The 25,236-nt window shown below is 47.9% G+C and overlaps 1 protein-coding gene across 3 annotated transcripts; it reads right to left on the reverse strand.

Moving 5' to 3' along the window:
- Window positions 1–1,842: 1,842 nt before the first annotated feature.
- On the reverse strand, window positions 1,843–18,457 carry REST (RE1 silencing transcription factor). 3 transcript variants are annotated; one of them, XM_082314935.1, is made up of 4 exons: window positions 18,365–18,457; window positions 16,139–17,049; window positions 10,493–10,576; window positions 1,843–7,367 (listed from the first exon to the last, which is right to left on the reverse strand). In XM_082314935.1, exons 2-4 carry the CDS (start codon window positions 17,037–17,039, stop codon window positions 5,665–5,667), a joined length of 2,688 nt encoding a protein of 895 aa, XP_082171061.1. In that variant the 5' UTR covers window positions 17,040–17,049; window positions 18,365–18,457; the 3' UTR covers window positions 1,843–5,664. The 3 variants fall into 3 exon arrangements, with proteins under 3 accessions (XP_082171061.1, XP_082171063.1, XP_082171062.1); XM_082314937.1 differs by lacking the exon at window positions 10,493–10,576; XM_082314936.1 differs by lacking the exon at window positions 18,365–18,457 and having other exon boundaries at window positions 16,139–17,125.
- Window positions 18,458–25,236: the final 6,779 nt, after the last annotated feature.

A 25,236-nucleotide genomic window follows, 5' to 3' on the forward strand; every position in this document is an offset into this window, starting at 1 on the left:
TGAACAAGGGAAACCCCCCTGTGTCAGCATGGCTGAGCTTTAAAAACAAACAAACAAAAACCAACCACCAAACCAACACCAGGAACCCAGCATTTCGGCTCCTTCAGAGCATCAGCAAAGCCTGAGTAAGGCAGCCGAATTAAGACGTGAGCTTGCTCTGTCCCCATGCAAGCCGGCAGGAAGCTAAGCCGCCCCCACTTGAGCTAATTCACCTTTGGGGCATCTCAGCGTGTGGGCAGGAGCTCACGCTGGCCTGCAAGGTGCCGCAGAGCCATGTGCTTGTGCTCGGCTACCCAGTTCTGTAAAACAACAATTTAGCATAAAGCATAAAGCTTCTAAGCATATTTTCAGCCTAGAAGGTTTTATCCTGGTTCTCTATCAGGAAAAAATTAGCATGTTTTCTGCCACGGTGCAAGGAGCTAGTCAAAGATCAGGATGACCTGACTGCAGGTTTAAGGGAAAATGGTTTCTCAGGTTGCCAGCCCACTCATGCTCTCTCGTTTCAGCTGGCTTGTCCCCAGAACACCTTCCTGGGGCAGGGGGCAGCACTAGCTGGTGGTACAAAGGGCAGGGCCTCCTCTATCGATCCAGCCTGAAATCATTAACTCACACAGGCCAGGCAAAGAAGCTCACAAGCACCCAGACCCTGCCGTCTCTATGCCACGCTCTCACAGCATCTCCCTTGCAGCCCATGGGTACCGCTGCTGTTCCCTGTCCTTACACCGGCTTTACCACCAACTGCATACACGCTGCCTACAAGACTTGGAGGGGAGCAAACCCAAACCTGCCCCTTGCCCAGGTGATGACAGCCCCCGCCACCCTGCAGCCCTCCAAGGCCATGTCCCGTGGTAGCGGTGCACCCTGCTCGTTGCTGCTTGACTACTGACGGCATGGCTCAGAAACCCAAATTCCCATTGACAGACTAAGACCACTCTGGGGGGGCATTGCTTCTGGGAAAACATGTAATCAGAAGGCAAATGCTCACAGCTTTTAGAGCGTCCCAAATTGTTCAAAGCTGCAGCAGCTGCATATACAACTATCCCCACAAGTTCATCAAATGCCGTTTGCCTCGATCCCTTAGCAAGTAAGAGTTGTTCTGCTTTAGTAGGAGGTAGGAATGACCAAGCCCTAGAAGGCAGGTTAGTTAGCATCATGGGCTTATCCAGCTCAGGTTTTCAAAGAGGGACGGGCTGGCAGAGAGATGAAAAGTCACCCTTGCAAGCTATACGGGGCTCCACAGCTCTCAAGCCATTTTCAGTATCTATATACAGTATCGTAGCCACAGGGATGATGGGTGACCTCATTTTTATACATCTACTGTCAATTCCCAAGTGAGACAGCGCCAGAGACCCTTTTGGAACACAGAAGGAATTGCCACCTGCATGACCTCCAAAACTCACATTTAGAAGCTGCGGCTTCCCTCAAGTCGCATTTCTTCTCACATGGCAGGGAACACGCATTTCATGCCCATCAGGCCTGTCCTGCCAAGCCACAAACAGGTCCAGCATTAAGTCTGAACTTCATCCGCCTGCATGCATCTCCCACCTTGTGCCCGGCCCTCACTGAAGCGGGCAGGGAAACGAACGCAATACGCTGAAATGGCAAAAGAACCTCTTTCTGGAGCCGTTGCCCCTGCCTGCAGTCAAGTCTGCGTGTGCACGCACGTGGCATCTGCGTACTGGCTGCCCCGGGCCATGCTGGCGGGAGGTCTTGAGAGCTCTGCCAACGATGCTTGCGCTGCTCCTGCCTTTAGTGACAAACGGCTTTCATAGCCGTTAATAAGTGGGAGATAGAAGCTGCGAGTTCCTTAATAAAGTTTATTTAATCATAACTATGCTTAGGACAATACACTTGTAAGGGTTAATATAATGCAATTTAGTTTAACTTTATACTACATTTTGGACAAAAGAGTTCTTATACATGTTGTACGTAAAAACAGGATGTATGATCTGGCTTGTTTTACATCTATTACAAACATAGAAAAGACTGTCATGCACTACAGTAGAGAGAGCATGAAAAAAAACTACCTTTGGTTTAATTCAGAGAATACAAGTATTGCACTGTAAAAGCATCAAACATGGTGCAACTAAACATCATAAACATGTTTTCATGCCAGCTTACAAAAGTTTGTTAGCTAGTGTAATTTTAGAGGGGGAAAATACATGTACACATAAGACAATTCCATTAGCTATTTGGATTCTGTTAATATTGTATGCACGCCACATATCTACACAACTGACATTCAAGAAAATCTTGAATTTAATACCTTTCAGCTACATTAAATCTGTTGAAATCAATTAAATCTGTTGAAATCGATGACGTTACCATATCTTAACTGGCCTGTCAGTTGTTAAACATTCTTCTTCAAACGACTAAAGTTCCAGCCTAGATCATCAAAATCCAGAAACAGCAATTATAATACCATGGATTATTATTAATGCCTAGCTACCCACTTCTAGATCATTTCTCAGGGCAGTTACTCCGAGTGTACAGATTCACACAGCAAAAGCCCCAAACACCACGTTGCTCAACCGAGGGCTGGCAGTGTAGGGCTATCAGTGTGCTAATCCTTCCAACCACATATTGGAGGTTGAACACTCGTACAGATACTATTGCCAAGAAACACAAAAATGCTAACATTGGCAAAACCAACACAAAATAATTTAAGAATATTGAAAAAGACAAAAAAAAAAAAAAAGGCATTGTTTAAAGGGAGATACAACAATGTAAGACCACCATGTATGGTGGGTTACCTGACCTGCACCCCCCCCCAAATACTCAATATTATCAATGTCTTAACATTTTAGTTACACATAATGCATTACATCCTTGCTGCTTTACCGTAACATACTCCCAAACCTTGGTCTTAACCAAGCAGAGAATTCCAACACAGTTCTGCACCAACATCAGGTATTTCAGCACATTGTTGATGGGTCTCAGATAGAAAGAATCAACTTTTCTTCTTCTTAATATGTTAATAATTTATTTGCAGTTTCTAATCTTGTGGTAAGAAACACTGCTGAACAGGAGCCGACTGTCGTCTTCAAAGACTTCTTGTCAGATCAAGCATTGAAACCTTGACCACTTCACAGAAATGTGCAGCAGAGTATCTATCTCAGAGAACCACATCTTTGTTTTTATCTCATAGAGAGAGATTTAAAGTCAGTCAACACCATTATTTTCATTTAAAAACAAACGAGAAAAAAATTCAGGCCAGTCCACAAGTTTATTTGAACATAGCTAAAGTCCTTGAAGTCTCTCACGAGATGGCAAAGGCTCTTCGCAAGGATATGAAGGGAGTTATAAAACCTCTACACAGTACTGGAATTCCCAGCATCTGCTCACATCGCTCACAAATGGTGGCAACATTTATATATAAAGGAAACACTATTATGAAGAAAAAAAATACACCTAAGACTATTACAACTCGTTGTTTAGGAAAACAATTCACCTAGGTTTATTTTCTTAATGTTTAACATAAATATAGTTGCAACTTGATCTTCAGTTGACAATGATTGTCACAGCCAAGGTAAGGATTGAACACTATCTAAGCAAACAAAAACTCACTGTACATTATACAATTTATTTCTGCCACGAGGGATGCCTTCCCTCTCAAATCTTTGGCCTCCTATTACCAATCTCTCCCAAAAGCAGAAGCAATGTAGCATCGTTGCTCTCTATTCATTCAAGGCAGTGGGTTTGTTCGGAGGGGAAGATGCTGAGAAGAATAGGGCTTATTCCAGAGCTTGCATCGAGAGTATTTGCCATAAAGCCTCTGACAAATACTGTCTGAACTCCTCTCAACTCCACTCTCCAGGTAACACCTGCCTCCAAATTTGCTTCTTTGGAGTTGACAACCAGAGAAGCTGCCCCCAACTGCTCCCACTGGAAAGGCGGCTAATGACGGTCAGAAGAGTGCAGAGACGGGACTGGAGGGTTTTGCTTTTTCCCTGCTGGTTTGGATTTTGTTTACCTTTTGCCACTGGTTGGCTACAAGCAGTAAGCATGCAATCGCTCTTGTGTTTGTGTGTGCCAGAAATTAAATCTGTTTAGAATTAGAAACTCCTGGTATGACATTTCTTGCATGTAGACCTGAGATGACAATCTGATCACTTATGTGTTTCTCTCCACATGGAAGCAGGATGATTTTATTAAATGCAACTTGAATGAATAAGGAGCAGGAATTCCTACAGTTTTTAATGCCAGGTTTGTTGCTTACCAGTTGATTTATCTTTATTTGTATTTTTGGTGTGTGAGATGTTAGAATTTGATGAATCGTATTTGCACCAGTGCTACTATTTTACCTTTTTTAAGCTCATGAAGTTTGACTGCTGTCCACCCCAGAAATGAAAAGAGGAGGGGGGGGAAAAAAAAAAATCATCTGGACTTGCAGAATCTGCAGACCATTTCCATTGAGATTGAGTATTTTCCTGTCTGGTGACCCCAAATTATAAATTAGAATGTATTACTTTGTCTGCGTATTCAAAATATCAGAAGTGGCATTTCCATGATAAAACAAATCCTATAAAATAGTGTTTTGAAATTGCATTGCTATCCTTTTGCTCAAGAACTATACAATTTTAAAGCCAGTCAAAAATACATAGCCAAGCACTTCATAATTTCAGCAACTTCATGCACAACTAATAATACCCCAGGAAAACAAGAAAAATCTACAGTAAAGAGCATCAGAGAAAACTGTCACAGAAAACGGTTTCATGGTAAGCAACGAATCTGAACCTTTCCAAATTAAAAAAAAACACTTACTTACACAAACAAAACCAAACATGCATATATAAAGTGTACATGTACTGCACAAGCGCTATTCCTAAAAGATTAAACTGCATAGGTAAAAATCAAAAACAATGTGCAATATTTTAAGCCCTTAAAGCACAATCAAAAAAAAAAAAAAAAAAAGCAGAAATTAAAAATAACAGACTTGCTCCCCCTCAACAAAGCAAATTACATATCATAGTCATTAAGATATTAATCAAGACAGAGGTTCTCCAATCAAAAGTTGGAAGGACTACTCCTAAATTTTGGCTCACCATTCACACTTAGGGGATCTGAAATGTATGTTCACAATTATAATTATCTTTAACAGTTATGTTCATCACTAGCCAACTTTGATTTCTTTTACAAAGTGCTGTTTTATGGAATAGAAGCTATCTTCCCGGTAGAAAAACCATCAAGTAGTTTAACACTTTGAATATCAACACACATCAAGAAGAACTAAAAAAAAAAAGGCGGAAGGGAAGAGGGGAGAGAGAGAAGGAGTTGGCTGCTAGAACAAAAAGCAACTAATGCCAATGGGTCTATAAACATCCAACTTGTGTATTGCTAGCTACAGTCTTGTTCCTAAAACACAATTTATAAAAGAACTGCATAAGCTAATAGACTAGAAGCTTACACTGACTTTACACGACACAGCCTCATACACCCTACCTGCCTTCTCTAATGAAGAGCTCCAATAGTTAATGAGTTCACCATTACACAAAAAGTTGTCAAAAATATTTTCAACTTAAAAAAAAAAACCAACAAACCAAAAAACCAAACCAATGCAGACACTAAAGCAAATCGTGCTTAAAAAAAAAAATAATCTACAATATCTGTACATAAGCTGTGTAAGACCTTACAAAAGAAGATTCCCCCAAACCACAGCTATTTCTACTCCTGCCCTTTTGTTGCCTTCTCAAGATAATACACATTGACTAAGTGGCGATTGAGGTGCTTACTGTATTCACCTTCCTTTTCAAATGAACGGTCACAAAAAATGCATACATAGTTCTCCCTGGCCACTGCGGTGTCTGCAGCTTCTTGTGACGTCTTTGGACTTGTCTCCTCTTGTACAGAGCGAGCGCCATTTAACCCCGAGTCATCGCTTCCTTCTGATATGTTGTCACTTATGTCGCTGCCTTCGTGGCTGTGGATGCCCTCATCCTCATCCATTTCCTGAGATTCATTCACTGCTGTGTTATCCGGAGATGATAAGGCCAGAGCAACTTTAGGGCTTTGTGTACACCCTTCTGGGGGCGCAGGTGCCGGCACGGCATCTCCTGTTGCCTCTGTCGCTGGCAGGCATGTCTTAGTCAGGTCCATCGGGTCTGAGTTACTCACAGTTTCTGCCACGCAGGTTTCCTCTGGCTCCTTCTCAGGTGCCAGATCTGGTACCACGTCCATGGGCACATCGAAGCTTTTTTCAGAAGACACTGCACGGGAAGATTCCTCAGGGCAAGTGTCTTGCCCTCTGTCTGCCTTTCTCTCCTCCTCTTTTTCACCAACAGTGTCTTTGCTCTCTCCTGCTGCAGGAGGCATTTCTTGGTCCCCCACCTCAGCTTCTGTGTTTGCAGCCTGAGCTGGCAGACAAAGCTGTCCTGGGTCTTGTATGCAGCTTCCTTTGGGATCAGTGCTCTCCCCCTTGGCAGCATGGCCACCATCGCTGTTTAATGCCACTGTGTCAGTGGGATCTTGCTCCTTCTGGTCGCTGCCCTCAGTGTCCGGCTTCACGCATCCATCCTCTTCTGTGACAGGGCACTCGTCTGGCATCTCCTCGTCCTCGATCTTCTCCTGATCGAGTTTACCGCTCTTCTTACTGTGCTTACTTTTCAGAGATTTCTTTTTTCTGTTTTTCTTGAGGCAAGAATTTTGTTTTTTAGGCTCCTCCTCTGGTACAACATCACTTTTTTGAGCTTCCTGGCAGTCTCTGGGTTTAGTTTCCACTTTCTTTTTCTTTTTTGTTACTGCTGAGGTATCATTTGCAGGCTCTTGCTTTGAGGAAGTTACTTCAGCCTCTGCCTTTCTTTTGATCTTCTTTGTTTTACATGTTTTCTCAGTGTTTTTCTCAGTTTTAATATCCACCTCCTTGTTTTCTGAAGCCGATTTCCGACTTCTGGTTGTCACCTGGCCTGCAGAAACATTGCTCGTTGGCTTCTTTTCCTTTGCCAAATTATCTTTTTTCTCCACTTTCACAGTTTTCTCAGTTTTCTTTGCAGCTGTATCCCCTTTCGTTTGTTCCTTCTCTGCTTTGTCATTAATGCTCTCAGAAAAGTCAGCTTCGCTCTTTTTAGTCCGTAGCTTCACCTTTGAAACATCCATGGTGATGTCAGAACAATCAGGATGCCTGGATTTGATGTGATACTGCAGGTTACATTTTTTAGATGCCGCGTAATCACAAACAGGACAGAGAAACTGGCGCGGATTGACGTGGAGCTCAACGTGCTTTTTGAAATTGCTGCGGTCAGCTGTTTTGTAGTCACAGTGTGGGCAAGTCAGAGGCTTCGGCCCATTGTGAACCTGCCTTGCATGACGAGTTACTTCATGCTGGTTTGAGGCCACATAGCTGCACTGATCACATTTGAATGGCTTCTCACCTAAAGAAGGAAGGGCGGAAGGGAATGATGGTGATTATTAAGCATGGGGGGTGAGGGGGGGAATCACTTCCCACTAATACAGATACAGAAATATGAAACTCATAAAGAAAAAAAAAATCATCCATGCGCCTTTAAAATTAAGTAAAGTCAACATAAGAAATCCACAAGTCACAAACACATTCACAAGACACCAAGAACAAAATACAAAAAAAAGAGAGAAGGGGCAAGGGTTGGGAGGAAGGGGATCCAAAAACCAAACAAGCAGTAACAACGTCACAGGTTCTGGCTATGCATACATACCGGCAGAGATCTCTCTACAGTAATATTAGCAAATGGAATCCATACCCAACTGGTCCATTGAATGCATTGTAGAAAAATGGAAATGTAACATTTGATGAATAGCAGTTTCACACAAACGTTTCAAAAAAGTCCAACTTTACACAGATTTAGCATACTTCATGTTTGCATTGAAAAGGAAACGAGGGAAAAGAAGCTAGCAAAACCCAAAGCACATGAAAAGGACACACTGCTCAGATGATCTTTACCTCTGATAATTCAGTTCACTGTTACGATGTCTCAAAACACATGGCGTACTGGCTGCAGCCTACTCTTGGCAAGCCAACCATATGCAGTCCAAAGCCATTGTGTTACTACTGAAATATGGATTTACAATTTTGCAGTGACTCTTGCAGAAGCATTCCTGAAATGTTCTGCTTAGTACGTGCTGCTGCAGCAGAAGTGGCTTTCCATTTACACATCAAAGCAAACAGGAAAAGCACTTCCAGCGCAACAACTCAAGTCCAGAACTACTTTGAGAACATCTGTGCATGTGCAAATTCAGCTGAGGAATTTAGGATGCTCCTGAGCTCTGAACCAGCATCTCAAAACCGACCTGCAGAACTAATGCATGCCACTTCCTAAGTACGTTGAAAATCTACTCCAGCCCCTTCTGTTCACGGTACAATAGTACTGCTCCCACCCCTGCAACCCACTGCCCTGACACTGCCCATACTCATGCTGCTCCTCTGCAGCACAACTCAGGAGACCGGAGCAGCCTGCAGTGAAGATGAAGTCACTGTGACTGTGGTGTCTGTGTGTTAGCCTCATGGCAGACCTGCAACACCCGCACAAACTCTATATAAGGCTGTGCCACCTCCCTGGCAGGAAGGATGGGGACACTTGTTCAAGAGTCTAGATCATTTCATGTCTGCCTGCAGCATCTCTTCATTATTTAAAGAAGGGTTACTTTGATTCCCTATTATCTTCAGCCTGTCTTCTTTCTTTCCTTCCTTCCTTTCCCCCCCCATTTTCTGGCGACATTTTCCACAAGTTTAAGCTTGATGTGCTTCACTGCTCATCCTTCTCGCAAGTATGCACCTTTATCGCGTGCACTTCAAGGAACAGTTCCATGTTACACAGAGCGAGGACAAGAACAGCCTCTCTCTCACATACACATGAACAAGCCGTTCTAACTGCACCGAGTGCTCAGAGGTAGCTGCAACAGGGTAACTCAAAGGTTGTATGCGAAGATTTTGTGTCCAGCACCTCTACTAAATCCAGGGGTTTTGTTGCACAAGTGGAAAGGACATGTACCAAGATGGCTACGAATACAGCTGTGAAGTAGGCTCTAAACCACTGTCATTCACTGTCTGACATTTGAAGAAAGCTCCAGCACCAGTTTGCCTTAAAAGGCCAGCCTACAAGCTTCAGGAGTCCAGAAACTGCCACAGAGAAGGTTCACTGCCTGGGCAATGCAGCAAGACATGCAACAGAAGTTATCAGAGCTATTAATAAAACACTCCCGATAGCAAGAGTCCCATGTGCACTCCTACTTCTCTCAGCACAGCTCACGCCCTCCCTCCCAGACCTTTGAGTCAAGGGCCAAGGGCAGATCCCACTCCTCATCTCCTCTGGATTTGAAACATCTTTGCACAGACAAGGGGAGAATAAGGAGTTCATGAAATAGTTTCTGGGCTCAGTATTGACCAAACCATTTGCAAATTCACATTTAGCCCAGAGGTTCAGCCAAAAATGATTTTTGTTTCTGGAAGCACAATAGTCGATTCACAAAATTCTCAAACCAAAATACTGGCATGTCATTTTAAAGCTGGCTATTTTTAATGGGTCCAAACCCCTCATCCTCAACAGTTAAAATTGCCTGCCTTCTGGTTTGAAGTAAAAGCCTCATCTATTGAAATTGAAACAATTACTGATCAGGAGACTTTCAGGAGACTGTTTTTTAGGATTAGGAATTCACGTGGGTCTGGCCAATTCAGATATTAGCAAACCAAAAGGCACAGGCTGAGATCTACCTGAACTCCCCTACGAGGGTCACAAAGGACGACTGTGCTTGTGTCTAGCATGCCTATGCTGTTACAACTCACAAAAATGCTGTTAATTCATTCAAAAAGAGATTCGCAAGAGAGCGAGAGCAGATATTTGTAACACCACAGCTTATGACCAGTAATGGGAAATAAAGGCTAGTGAAAATTGCTAATTTGGCTTTTAGTGCCACAAGACCGAGTAACTTGTGAACACCCTCTGAGTTTGCTTTTTTCTCTTCCGTGTCTCCTTGCCATAAGCAGACACTATTTTACATCTTTCTGTAATACTGAGCAAAAGCTAAGGTTTCCCTCAGAACCCCTGGATAAGATGAAATCACAGACATCACAGAGGAGACTCTCAGCTGCTCAAAATTTTCCCAGCTTCATTGATTTGAACTGAGTTACGGCAGCAGACAGAAGACAAGAATCTGCTCCTATATCATCACAATGTTGTATTTGCTACTAGATTACTAGGACTACTAGAGCAGCCCTATGAACCTCAGACTACACCTTGGAAAGTAAAAGGGAAAGAAGATATATTCCACTGTTATCACTTTTATTAATGACACTTCGCATTTCCTTAGCAGGTAAAGACAACCTCCCCTGTTAAAACAGGAGCTAAAGCTCAGGCCGTACTGGATGACATCTCACACAGAACGGGGCAGCCCGCTCTCGGTGGCCCTGCTTGACCAGGGGGGCTGAACCAGACGACCTCCAGAGGTCCCTTCCAACTTCAACCATGCTGTGATTCTGTGAACCACCCCCTTTTCCTGAGTCATGCTGCTGCCGCCCCTTACCAACCTGAGTGGGTGCGCATGTGCCTGGTTAAATGGGTCTTCTGAGAGCTGGAGTAAGGACACATAGCACATTGATAGGGTCGCTCTCCTGCAAAAACAAACAGCAAATTAGTTACTGAAACACAGCTGATTCCCAAACTTGGCTACCAAGCCATACATGTGAGGCTGTCACAGATCCCCAAGTTGTATTTGAGGGCACATTATCTCTCAGCAAAGGGCCACAGTGAGAAGCATATGCCCGAGCTGGACCAGTGCACCGTGTCATGCCATATGAACGAGGGTAGTGAAGGGGCAGAATAGGAGAGAGGCACATCCTGATGTCCATCTGGGGTCAGACGGTAACCTCAGGCAAAAGGTGATGAGGACAGCCACCTTTAGGAAGGCCTAAGCCACCAGAGCTGACTTTCCTACAGTATTTTCTCCCAGCACTCAAAAGATGCACAGAAGATATAGACCCTGTAAGAAACCAGGTATGTTCTCGCTTCATGTAACACCTTACCTGAAACCTCCGTGTTTAATTCGGATTAAGATGGGGAGCAACCACCCATTCAGCACAGATCTGCATTTGCCAGAACACAAGCACAGATAGAGACTGGGTCTCTACTTCCAAAGTTTTATTGGCAGAGTGAAATTAGCTTGGAGCATGGAAAAGCACGATGCCCTTGCTCAATGAAACTATGCTGCTAGCAAAAGCTCCAGCGTAGCAGCAACATTTATTTTGAAGACTCAAATCCGTCTGCCTGCAGAGTTATTGTTTCTGGAGCACTGATGGAAACTAACCTGTCATAAATTAGGTCTCCACAAGGGACAGTTAGCTTGTGTAACTATCAGTACAGCGATACTTGAAAATCCTCTTCAAGTGAAGACAAGCCCCAAATAAAGGCAGACAGTTTTAGAATTAACATGTTAGGCAGGTCCTGATAAGTACATGGGGTGTTTGCCCCAAACTGCTAGCACAGCCAAGGGATCTAGGCTGCCTTGTCTCCACTACAAGTTGTAAAAACACTTTTTAGTCTAGGGTGGATGGATACCCCCAACAGAAGAGGGGAGAGAAGCTGGGAAGGGAAAAGTAATATTTATTACTTGGTTTTAGTATTTATTCAAGTCATGGTCAGAATTACACTACAGCACTTTGCTGCATCAGTTGAAGCATACAACCAACGTGCTCTCCAAATCACTGAGACCTGAACACGAGCAAAAGCCCTGCATACAGGCTGTTCACTTTCAGAGGCATAGCTCTGTCCGCCGCAGCAAAGACCTTCATCTGCCAGCGTGTGATGTGAGGCTCCACTGCACGCCTTTGCCAAAAGAGCAGCAGAAGCGGTCTTCCTAACACAGACTGATCCCACATTTCTTCCTCCCATCAAACATTTAGACTATCGTTCTTGATTAGATCAGCAGTTTAAAGGTAAATTCACCCTAACAACCATACCCCTCCTCCTCTTCCAATTAAAACAAGGTAGGAGATTGGTGCAATACACACAATAAGATTAAGTCATGTACAAGGGAGGGGTAGGCCTTTTGTTATAAAGAAATGGGTTTGTTTTTAAATGACTCCTTATAATCTGAAAATATGTGGCCAAAGGTCCTGGAATATTCAGTTATGTCTTCTTCCCATTACCTGAAATTTCTTATCTTTAAAGTTACCTACAACATTAGGAATGTGGAAAAGGCTTTCTTTCAGGTATTTTATACAGAGCACAGCATCAAAACGTACTAGATTTAAAAGTATGATGAATGCAACTCATTTAAAATGTGTTATTGCCACTTGAGAATTAAATGCCTGACTATATTGTAAGGGCTGTTCTATAAAACGCTATTCCCCAAAGGATTTTTATTGTAATTTTACAGGCTCATTATATGCAAACAAGCCACCAAAAAAACTCTCCACAAGACACTTAAAGAATAAGCACCGACCTAGCAAAAGCTTAAGCAGGCACATAATTCTATGCAAATGAACACATCAGTGAACGAGGTTAAGATCATCTCTTTGTAAAGCCTTTCTTGTAAAAGTATTAAAAGTTCCGTCTGCTTGAAAAGAAACTGCTTCCACCAAACTTCCAACACAGTGGCAAGCAAGAAAGCTCCCCTATGACAACCAAAAAAAAAAAAAAAAGACAGCCCAAAGTTAGGCACTGAACACTGGGAAGTGGCTGTCTTATTCATATAGCTCTGCAGATGATTTTCAATTAAGTTTTCTAGAATTTGCTTCTAACAAGTAAAATGGAAAAAACTGAGAACAATGCTGCACTGTCTTGCACGTAGTATAGTTCCAGGATCAGCAGTGTGGATAGTTGGTGGGATAAACCAAGTCAAAACTTGGTCTAACGCATCTAATGAGCACAAATGAGTCCAGGTAGATCTGTCCCTGACACAAAGGGTCCTTTCTGCCCCATCAGCAAAGGAAGGAACAGCCCTGAACATCTCCAGCCACCCCCTCCTGGGCAGCAGACAGGCTCTTCTAGATGTAGCTCTCCCAGCTGACAAGCTTATGACCATCTGCAGGGTCCTTAAACCACCCCTCCGCCCAAGGTCCCCCATATTTGTCAGCAGCCTGCCACACAAGCACTGTCACAAGCTGCAAGGCATCTTTCAGTACAGGGCGGGTTCATGGACACCTAGCTTTCCAACACGGACGCAAGCGACCGGCAAGCAGCCAACCTCTGCCAGCCTTCCCCGGGTGCCCAAACATGTGGAGGATCAGTTATTTCTCCCACCGTGCAACGTACTAGCAGGCAGCCCCCTTCCCTGCTCCTGGCCATGTGCTCTGGCATCTGTATGCGTCCTTAGTAAGTCGATTCAGTTCACTAACCAGCAAAAAAACAACCTGGGGAAGAGGAAAGGAATATTTTATTGCCATTTTAGTGAGCTGAATCAACTAGTCCCAGGATACAGGGAGAAAACTGAGACTGCCTTTCTCCAGCAGCAGCAGCAGCAGAGCATTTGATCCTGTGAAACTGCACTCTGTACAGAGTCAGTGTTTCAGAAAACTGGATGGCTCAAACACAGCAGGATCCAATTATCTGCAAGGAGGCATTTTCCCACACAGAAAAAAAGCAGGTGAAGTACAAAAAATAGGAGAGAGAAAAGAGCATCTAATTATCTAACCTATTAGCAATCAGGAAACTAAAGAAACAAACAATTCCAACTTTCTTCTTAATATTCTGAACCCATAAAATAGGAAGAAAATGCGGTATGTATTTATCCCTCGCATCTTTTTTCCAACAAATATTTTTCTTGTTTTAAATGAAAACTATAATCCAAAGATATTTTAGTATTATTCAGACAGTTCTTATTAAATTCAGTAGTGTTATGTTAACAGTCTGCAAATACTTTTGACTATAAAATATCTGTGGGTGTTTTTTTGGGGGGGGTTGTTTGTTTGTTTGTTTGTTTTGCATTGTGGTTTTGTTTGTCTTTTTTTAAGGCAATTGATTATACGTTAATACCAGCAGAAACTTTTAGCCTGATGTATAAATATACCTGCCAGTAGCTTCTTCATTCTTCTAATACTCTTCCTTTAGCTTTAACACTCTCCCCCACGAAATCAATGTTACTGAAAACAAGGCACATTCCTAAATGAGCCTACTAACATATTTGAAAGATTTTTATCAAGTGAGAGCTGGCTGAAAGATCTAAAGTTTTAGGTAAGAGCTAGCAAAGAAACAACTACCAGGGTGGACTAAAAAATGCTGAAATCATAATCACTCATTTCAGCTTAATTAAAACAATGAAAAGACATGGCAAACCAAAGAACCCGACACCTTGATTGCACCACTATTTTTAAAGGAGAAAAGAGGAACTGGACAATAGCCTACATAGTTAACCATGCTTGATTTTTTTTTTTTTTAATACAGTTCACTGGTAAATTGGTCAAATGCAGTGATAACAGAGCGCTTCCTCAGCAAACACGCTTTCATGGTTAGTTCCTGTAAAACTCAACAAGAGCTTTCAGAGATCAGAGCGGGGACCTAATGTCATGTACAAACACAAGCAGGGATGAATTTAAAGTCGAGACAAATGTAAAACAGACAGGCACCACAGCATGGGGTCACATTTGGCCATGAGTTCCCGGGATGATTTATTTCTTTTTCTCCTATTATTTCGTCATTTTTACCTGGTCTCTCTCCTGTTATCTCCCACAATACAAACAAAGAAAACAAACTGGAGGATAAACCACACCATTTTCCTAACACCTCTCACAACAATCTGTTTACTTGTTTAGGAAAAAAATATTTAGACAGGCCTGATTTTTAAACTGATGGTATCCTCTAAACAACAGCACGTGGCTATTGTTAAGAGAAGAACATGCCTTAACGGACTAAAAATCCCAGCAGACCCTCCCAACCCCGTCAAAGCAGATACTGATGCACGCTGACGAATGCAAAGTTGTGCACACTGGAGCTCAAGCCCAGCCCCGTGGCTGCCCGAGTCCAGCCCTCCCCTTCCAGACAGCTGCAGACAACTGAACTGAAGCCTCCAAACCATTCATGTCACTGCTGTGACAAAACATGACTTCAAAAGAGAAATTCCCCAGTGTTTTGCTCAGCCGGCACAGCCTACAATAAAGGGGAACCGAGTCAGGTCAGCCCGCTAGAAGATGGTTAGCAAGTCTGCCCTCTCCTCAGAAAGCCTTGACAAGTTGGAAATGAAAGCTGCTGAGAAGCTGCAAGAAAGGTCGGAACTGCCCTCCTGCTTCCACAAAAGGGATCAGGAGGCAAAGCAGCTATACCCCACTGCCCGAAGAGGTGAGGGGGCTATGACGGCCCCTCCTAGAAAGGAGTCTCAAGTTTGGGCACGCTTCAGGACTCCCCATGTGAGAGGCTGGCGAGGCTCCCCGACACCAAGGAAGGTATTTCCTAAATCACCTGTGGCCCCAGCTCACGGGACGGCAGCAACAGCGAAGGTCCTCCGATTCCACTTGGTATAAACCAGAGTAGAAAGGGGCCTCACGCTTTTCCTCCAGATTAAAACCGATGCTAGGAGAAGACGGGAAATCAGGCCAAAGACTCCCTAGAGGGCTTCCTCTAGGCCAACAGAAGCATGTGTCTACTTCTGGCTACTGCAGTGATGCAGACCTTAGAAAAAACGAGGCTCCTGCACATTAAGAGGAATTCATTCACTGGGAGCACTACTCAGCTCTTATTCTGACTTTGTAGATGCTGGAGGGCTCCTTTGCATGTGTGTATCAGCCCTTTCTTCTCTGTAATTACAGCTTAGTCAAGTTTCAGCTCAGTATGAAGGTACCATTTTCAAAACTACCTATGTGATTTAGGCACCTTTTGTCAACCTGCCTGTTTTGTTTTTACACTACATCAGGCTTTCGTGTCGTAGACCCTGACAATCATCACAGCTGCACTTTGTCATGCCCTCTTCAAAAAATCGGCTTAAAATTACTAAACAGGATGCTCTTCATCTCCTCTTTTCCCCAACATCGAGAGATTTTCTCAGCCCTCTAGGACTGCAGACTGTAGCTCCAACCAAATCCACACTTCCATGAGGCTACAACCTGGTAGCACCAAGAGGAGAGAGCGCAGAGCTTTATCAGGGTGCAAGAAACTTTGCAAACAGAAGACTCTTGGCTTGCTTCATTCATCACAGTTGCTCAGTACTCTTACCACACTTAAATCAAAAAAGATGAAAGCCTTACCTGTGTGAGTTCGAATATGTTGAATATAATTGTTCTTCCTGTCTGAAAAATAGGAGCATTGTGAGCAGGTATACACTTTCCTGGGAAAATGATTTCTTAGGTGTTTCTTCCAGTGATATTCACTGACGGTAGTATAAGTGCATATGGTACACTTGTAGACTCTTTCATTTTCCCCTGCTTTGTTGTGGTGCTTCAAGTGAGCCAGATAGTGATCGTATCTGTTAGTGTTATAGCCACAACGATCACAACGGATCGGGCCCTTCGAGAAATCCACCTCTTCTGCGGTGCAAGAATCAGACTCCTTCACCTGGGCTTGCTTTTCTGCATTTTCTTCCACAAAGAATTTCTTAGCACTGTGAACCCTGATATGATGCACAAACTCCTCTTCAGACTCTGCCTCATACTGGCAAGGCTTACAACGAAACGGCTTGCTCTTCAAGCTCTTACACTTGTCCTCTGTGCTTTCGGGAGTACCCGGTGCTTCCAGTGAGGCATCTTTGTCCACACTGGGAGTCTTAGGAGGAGGGCAAGCAGATGGACCTTGGGTTTCTGCAGCAGGAACTTCCAGAGAGCTTAATTCCACATTTTCAGGTGCCTCGCGGTCACTCTCCGCAGCCTGGGTATCTTCCATACCCTCTCCATCGCTGTCTGAGAAGTTGCTGTCCCCCACCGTTGTCAGTTCTGCCATTTGTCTCTCTTCTCCAACCAGGTAATCGCAGCAGTTGCCATTGACTTCTCCCGTCAAGGCCACGTTTGCCAACATAATAAGCTGAGGAGCTGCCAGCTCAGCTTTAGAAAGGTCGTGTAAGTCATACATGTCATTGGACAATGCCATACCGATATTAGCGCTGCCAGGAAAGAGGCTGTTCCCACCAGACTGTCCCAGCACTTGAGTTGCCATGGCAGTAATTCTGTTGGAAGAGGAAAGAACACCTGTAAGCACCCGCGTTGCACGAGAGCCTCCTCTGCTTCGTCCTGTCCCAGCAGCCCTCCCTCCAGGTACCGCCAGAAAATCAAACCTCTTCGCCGAGGCACCGGGGCGGCGGGTGGCAGGACCCGGGCCCAGAGGCCTCCCCGCTCCCACGGGCCCTGCTCGGCCTCGGGGGCGGGTGGGGGGTCCCGCTCCGCTCCCCGAAGGGCTCCCTGCTTCCGCCCCGCGCCTGGAGCGGGACCCCGCCGTGCGGAGGCCGGGCGGGGGGCGCTGACAGCGGCGTGCCGCCTCCCCGGTCCCCCAGGGCCCAGGCAGGGCTCCGGGCCGGGTCGCAGCGCCGCCCGCTCCCACGGGGGCCGCCGGGACCCCCCCGCTGCGGCGAGGCCCGCCATGTCAGACACCGGGGGCGGCGCAGGCGCCCGCGGGTGGGTGCTGAGGCCGCCGGGCCCCGCCGAGGGCCCCCGCCCGGCTGCCGGCCGCCCGGGGGACCCCGCCGGGCCCAAGGCCGCCAACAAAAGGGGGCGGCCCGGCCCGGCCCGGCCGCCGCCCCCCCTCCGCGGCCCGGCGCACATCCGCCGCGGGAGGCGGGGGAGGCGGCCGGGGGATCCGGGCCGTGCCGTGCCCCCGCCGCCGCCGCCCTCCCTCCCTGCCAGGCATGCGGCCATTTTCTGCCTGCCCACACAAAGCGGCCCTCCCCGCGCCGCCCGCCGCCACCGCCGCCCCCGGCCCACCCGCCGTCGCCGCCGCCGGGGGGCCTTGGCCGGGCACGGCCGCCCCGCCGCTCCCCCTGCCGCCGGCCCGCGGGGACGGGAGGCGAGGCGAGGGCTCGGCTTCCTCCTCCCCCCCGCGGCGGGCAGGGCAGGGCAGGGCAGGGCAGCGGCCCCAGTGCGGGGGCGCGGGGTGCGGGAAGCGGCTCGGTACCGGCAAGGTCACGGCGGCCGCGCCCACCCGGTGCCCGGCGGCGGGAGGGCGAGCGGCGCCCCGGGCCTCCGCCCCGGCCCGCGGCCTGGGGCTGCGCCCGGCCCGGCCCGGCCCGGCCGGCGGCGGCATCGCCTTCCGGCGGCGGCGAGGCCCGGCTAGCGCCCCCGCGGCCGGCGCGGCGCAGGCGGCGGCGGCTCCTTAGCCGTGGTGCTGATCCCCCCCGCGGCCCGGCCCGCCCCGCCGGGCCCGGCCGCCCCCGCCCGCCCGCCGGCCGCAGATCAGCCCTGGACAGCGCCTCTCGCCCGGCCCGGCCCGGCCCGGCCCGGCTCCCCCCCTCCCCGGGCCCGGGCCCCGCCGGGCCCCGCCGCACTCACCGGCGGCGCGGGGCCGCCCGGCCGCGCGGCTGCTGCGGGGCGCGGGGCGGTGCGCGCGGGGCCGGGCGCGCGCGAGGCGGGGAGGCGCTGCTGGCGGCGGCGGCGGCGCGGCGGGAGGCGCCGCGCATTCCAGCACACAGCGCGCAGCGGCGGCCCCGCCCCGCCCCGCCCGCCCCCACCGGCGCCGCGCGCCCCGCCCCGCCCCGGGAGGGGCGGGGCCGGCGAGGGGGCGGGGCCGGGCGGGGAGCCGGGGGGCGGCGGGGGCACGGCGGCGGCGGGGCTGCCCCGGCGCTGGCGCTGGCGGCCGCCAGCCGGGGAGGAGGCGCGTCCCCGGGAGCAGAACCGGCAGCCGGGGGGCTCGTCCGTGCCCGGCGCCGCTCCCCGGACCCGCCCCGCGGTGCTGCCGCGGCGTCGCCTTGGCCGCGCTCCGCCCTGGCACCGGCCGGGCAGCAGCGCGGTACCCACGTCGCCCGTGCGTGCGGAGCGCCTCGGGGAGCGGCGGGACGGCGGCCCCCGTGGGGGTTCCCCTTTGCTCCAGCGCGGGGGGAGCGGCGGGGCCGGTGCGGCTGGCAGAGCCCTGCCGCGGCAGCTGCCTGCCGGGGCGGCGGCCGTCCTGCGGGGCTGGCGATGGGCGCCGCTCCCCAGCGAGGAGCCCAGGCTTCCCGGCGGCTGGTGCTTCTCTTGGGCGCTTCGCCGTTCCTACCTGAAAAGTCACCTCGGGCCTGCAGTCCTTCGGCTTGAGCCCGTCGGTAAACGGGGAACCTTTCGGCAGGTGGCGAGCACCTCCCGAGCCGGCGGCGCGGGGGGGCTGCGGGAGCCCTCGCCTCGCTTCGTCCGGCCAGCTGTCCCGGGCAGCCTCCCCGGCCGGCAAGGCCGAAACCTCCCCGCAACCGGGGAGAGCAAACGGGGTTTTTTCCTAGCTGCAAAAATAACCAGAGAATTAAAACTGCCTCGGGAATTGCTGAAGGAGCGTAAAGATATTTTGTCAGCTATTTAAATGGGGCATCTAACGGGCATCCCTGACCCGTTCCTGTTTAGTCTGTATCCCAACAGGAATTTCGGCTCAGCTGAGCCCAGTTGATGCCAATACTCCTGGGCTGCACTTCAAGTTGTGGAAAATTTTGAAACTTCCCCCCCCACAGATGGCTGAGAGATTTCATATGGCGTTTTCTTCCCTGGGTTGTGAAAGCTGTTTTTTTTCTAACCGTCATCAGCAGAGGCTCTGATCGAACCAGGCCCCCGAAGGCTTTAAAGCAGGGTAGGGGAGTTCATCTTCGAAGCAATTGTACAGTATTTAATTTAATTGAATGGTACAGGTGCTGGGGTCAAGCTGCAAGTACCAGGCGGCGGGATGCAGACCGCAGCCTGATAACTCCTCCAGACGTGCTTGTAGCTGTGTTTTTCAGAATCCAAGCCCACGTAATTACTTAAATCGAGATGTAGACAAACGCCGAGATTTTAGGGCTCGCCCCAAAGCGCGATGGTGAGTCGTGACCTTCCCGGCCCGCGCAGCAGAGGTTCGGGGTGCGCACCGGACGGGCCTTGCCACCCTCCTTGCCAACGCGCCTGCGATGGGCACGCGCCGCGACCCTTCGGTTTAAAGCACTGCCACCGGCCAGCTCTTCGAATCTCTTTTTCAGTATCTGATGAAGACCCGTGGCGCTTTGGGTTTTACGCTGGAAGGGTTTTTTTCAGGAAAATATAGGAGTGGACTCTTCTACCACTTCAGTGCTTTTTTAAGTGTGACGCTGCACTTCCAGCTTTCAGAAAGCTGCTGAATAAAACTTAGGAAAGCATATAATAATAACCTAAGAACGTAGCTTTCTTTCAAGAAGGCTTCATTTTCTAAGCCATTTTAAAGGAGTTTTGATGTTTCCCACCTCCTTTGAAAAATTCTTAAATGCCTTTTACAATTTATATTTCTAGAGTTTCTTCATTGTATAATTATTTTTTTTAAAAGACTCATTCATTAGCAGTCACAGAAATGCCAGCCACACTTGCAAATCTTTCCAACTGGCCCTACTTCTGCTTACGTATTTCTGGTTCCCAAAGGCAAGCTCCTTTCTCCAACCCCCATGTCTGCTTGCCTGTCATTTGCTTCATCCAGAAAAGGAACTCTGTAATACAGGTATGTTATGTTATGGATTTTTATATATATATTTATATATATTATGTTACGGATTTATTTGAAAGAGGTGGCCCTAAAATCTTAACCTGAGGTCCCTTGCCAAAGCGTCATGCTCTTGCGACCTCCACGTGTCTTTTCTCCTGCTCTGAGGATAATTTCCCCTAGTTTGGAGTGGGGTGCTTGGACCACAGCCGCGCTCTGGTATTAACACAGGCTACAGCTCGGAGCTGCTCTTCAGGCAGAGAAAGTTGAGCGCATGGGAGGCCGGACTCAGGTCAAAGCTTTGCCTTTCCAAAAGATACGGATGCGACTGGGTCAGACTACTTGGCTCCGAAAAATCGAACCTGACTTTCAGTCCAGCTTCCGTAAGTGGTTTCGACATTGCCGTTGCCGACGCCTCTTCCTGAAGAACTCGCCTTATTTCGCAGACAGCTCTTTGCTCAATGCTTTCCTTATCCCAGCCCAACACAAAAGCTGCGTTCCCCAGTGAAAAGCTCCTTTGAGCTGTAAAAGTTGAATGTTGCCCCTAAGTCAAGTCTGAGCCATTCACTAACCCCCTTAACTCTAGTGGCTGCCACATCAGATTTGTAAGTTAAAACTCAAGTTACACCACTCCTTAGCTGCGCCAGCAGTCAAGTGCTGTTAGTTCTCCAGTGCCTTCCAAAAAATCCCACATGTGCACCCCAAGAAATCTTAGGGGCACACGGAAGTGGCTACAGCAATTATTTTGTGGTTGGGATGCTTTCGAGCAGCTTGAATGTAGATAATTCTGCAGTGAATATGTCTCCTGAAAGAAATGATCCACATCAAAGCCTGTAATGTCTGCAAAAAAATGCAATAGTAAATAAAAACTTCTGCCAAAACAAGAAACTTGACGTTAACGCTAAGATGGATTGTTTCCATTCTGGATCAGCTGGGGAGCAGGGAGTTGAAACTGGATTTGTAATAGAGAGCATACTTCGATATTAACATCCATCTGTTATAAAGGCGCTGCATTTATAACTGTTAAAGCATTTTAGATCACTCGAGGTTCCTAAGGGAACTTAGGTTCTTTCCTTTGTGTATAATTTCACAATTGGATTTGACATAAGTGCCCTTTTAGTTTCATTCCCTGAAGTGTTTTTTTTTTTTGCACCGTCTGGTTTTCCTCATCTGTTTTGGGGTGGTTTGGTTTTTTTTGAGTGACCAGATTGCTTAAGCTTCTCTGAAAGCACCACTATTAATGCTATCTTAATAGTATTTTAATGTTTATCACTTCAACAGATCTCTCTCTCTGTCTCTCTCTCTCTCTCCCCCCCCTTTCAGAAACCAGTCTGACCAGATTTCTCAACTTTTGTACTCTGCAAGTACTCCAATTTGCTGTAACTGTCTATGTTAATGTTGTAAAAATGTCTTTATGGTTGCAGTGTTCTAAATACCTTAAATATTAATTGCTTCACTGCCCGGAAAATAGACCCTACAAGCACTTGCTTTAAAAATACAATGTAGGCTCTACTGAACTTCTAAAAAGCTATTCAGAGCATCACAGGATATATACACTTTGCAGTATTGTGCTCTGGGAGGACTCTCTTTTGGTGCTAGTGGAGAAAAAGCATTGCTGCCTGGGTTAAAAAAGGTCTCCATTTGTTTTGTTTTGTGTCATTTGCTACTTATAACACACCTCGTGTTCGAAGGTCAGAATAGGACAAAATTTAAGCCCTCTGCAGCATCACTTGCATTTCAGAAATCCTGGCTTTAATGAAAAAGCTCTTTCTACAGCTTTCAGAATATGCAGGTTGCATGATGACAGGCATCTAATCAATTTTTTTTTCCGAATAGTCAGTAAAATTCTCCGACTTGTAGCCATTCCGCTGTGGCACCTCCTCCCTCCTTCTAACATGAAGGTTTCTGCATCCGTGTGGCGAGCAGGATCAGTAAAACAACACATACTAAAATGACCTCTCCAAAAAGCCCCTCTTTGGTCAGCAGGGTCGGCTTATCCCACCTTGCAGGGTCAGTGGAAATGCCACGTTAGCCCTTCTGCGTAAAAATGAATGTAATGCAGAGTCAGTTTGTGGGAATACCAGTTTACACGTGGTTGTCTGGACTTAGCTACTTGTTCCTAGCTCTTTCAGAAAAGCACACAGAGTAGATTGCGTTTGTTATGGTTTTGCTGCCTGCTTGGGTAGCAGTGGCTGCTGTGAAGGGGCAAACTTCAGCGAAGCCATAATTTTATACAGTACAAAATATCACGCTCAAATAAGGCAAAGACTCTTCACGTAAGTACTTACTGAAAGTCATTTTTCTACTCACAGGGCATTTCTCTACAAGCAATAAGGTTTAAGATGTCTACCTATTTTTACACAGCCTTTTCAAAATGTCTTTTGGCTCCTAACGTACGCCTGCTACCAACTGCTGTGGCCGTGATTTTACCAAGCAGTAAATCTGGCGTTCAGGCTGCCGCTGCCAGACCTAAGCCACCACAGCCGCTGGCCTCAAAGCACGAACACGGCACAAATGCATCCTGTAGAGTCCTGTTCATTTCAAGATGCTCTGAACGCTTCGTTTTGTGCCATCAGACTTTACGCAGCTCCCATTTATGTGGCTGGGTTTCCAAATGATTTCAGGCCAGGGAAGGGAGAGCCGGTAGGTGCTGCGTGCTGTGGAAAGCCTGCTCTCAAGTTTGCAGCTGGAAGCCATGCAGGGTGTCAGGGCTAGGCCCATAGCACCTCATCCTCTGCAGCGATCCCTGGCTTCTGAACCAGACAAATAAAGTTGCCCGAGTAACTGTTTGGAGGGGAGGGCAATGCTGTCCTCGCAGTTACAGTGCCACAGCCTAAACAGAGGTGCAGCCGCCACACATGAAACTGTTTTGAAAAGCCTTTCTCGTATGGAAGCAGAGGAGCTTGCCCTGGTGTAAGCGGATTTGGAGGGGTACATCTTTTGTCTTGGGCGATGGTGGCGTAGGGAACGGTGCTGGTGTCTGGTGTTTGACAACAGTTCTCCGGGTGAGCAGTTGTTTCTGAAGCGTCAGCTCCCTGCTCTTTGCCGCTGGCTAATGGCTAGCGACAGCGATTGTGTGGGGAGGAGAGAGGATGCAATGGGCAATTACTGGGTAAGAGGAAGGATACGGCGGAGGAAGGCCCTCTGTAGAAAGAAGGTGCGGTTGTGTGGTGGGGCTCAGCTGACCACGGGCCCTCTGCCTTGGTTTCCCTTTCATTCCCAGCAAGTCAAACACCAGGCTGCACGTCTGCTCTCAGTAACTCTCCCGCTGGGAAGAGTCTGGCTTATTCACCTCAGGTTCAGAAATTCCGCCTAACTAACTTTCCTAAACACACACCTCTGGGTTTAACCCACAATCCTCTCGCTCCTGCTTCTCACCAGGCGTCCTGTGCCCACTGGCTGGGAAGTGTCACTCAGCCAAACCCATTTGGGATGTTCACCCCATCTTTAATCGAGTGCTTTCTTCCTGCGTTCCCTCCTTCCCCAACTCTTCGCCTTACCTTCCCCAGCACGGGAGCCGCCGCCTCTTCTGGCACCTGCTGCAGCACAAGCTCGTCCTCTGACACCCAGGCAGTATTTAACCCCGAGTTTTACTCTCTGGAAGAGCTGTACCTTTCCAGTACCAGCGACAAAAGAGGCTAGAGACTGGAGAGTAGTGAGGGCAGGGTACCCCAAATCATGGGGTAAGACTGAAATACATCCAGCGTTAGATGTAGAGATGCAGTAAAAGCATCTTTGCCACTTGCTTCAGTGCAGTTTTTTTTTTTTTCCAGAAGACATGAGGATGCAATCTCATTGTATCAAGTCACTGTTTGCTCCAGCCCAGCTCTCCAACCTTTGCTGTTTGCACCAGCACAGCTATACTGGGGAAAAAATGAAAACATTGCCTAAATAAACATATAAACTATGTGTCCTTTCCACTTCGCCTCCAGTAATTGTTCAGTCAACAGAAACATCGTTCCACCAGCCTGAAATAATCCCTAAGAACCAGTGAAGTGTACGAGCATTTTCCCAAGCACGCTTCCCTGGAGTTTTACAGACTTTCGCAAAGGCTGAACCCTCGGTGATGCTGTGGCTCTGGGCGCTGGGAGAGCCGCAGGGGGCAGGACACCCAGCTCCCGGCTGGACAAAGCCCCCGGGGGTCTTTTTTGCCCTTCTGTTCCCAGGGCAAGCTGTGGGGTTGCAGCACAAGTTTCAAGAGAGGTTTCACTGATGCAGCCACACCAGTACAATATTGGCTAATGCCCAGATGTAAGTGAGGCCTAACATTTCTTTTAAATATGGAAAATTCAGTGATCTGTGCAGAGAAAATGTCTTTTCTATTGTCCTTTTTTTTTTTTTTTTTTTTTTTTGAATGGGAAGCCAGGAAAAAAACAAGCCCCAAACTGACAGCGCTCAGTAACACCGATTGACCTCGATGGGCAGTTCAGCCTCAAACCCCGGTTATGAATGTCCCCCTTTTCACTCTTTTCTTTCGCGTATCTCTGCAGCTCATCTCGGACTGACAAACCTCTGCCCACGAGGTAAGCGAGGAACCGGAGAAACCGCATCCCACCCATCCCTGCAGGGCGATCCCTGCCCCCAGCCTTTTGTCTGGGGGCCCAGCAGGACCCGGGTTGTGCCTTACTGGGCGGGGGGGGGTGGGGGTGTGCAGTGCCCAGTACGATCGGTTTCCTCTCCCAGTCTGGGCTGGGGCCTGAGGCACTACTGCAGGGTAGGAAAATCGTGCCAGTCCTGTTAACTCTCCCCTTGCCAGCCAGCC

The sequence above is a fragment of the Platalea leucorodia genome (assembly GCF_965183815.1).
Source record: "Platalea leucorodia genome assembly, chromosome: 6".
NCBI lineage: Eukaryota > Metazoa > Chordata > Aves > Pelecaniformes > Threskiornithidae > Platalea > Platalea leucorodia.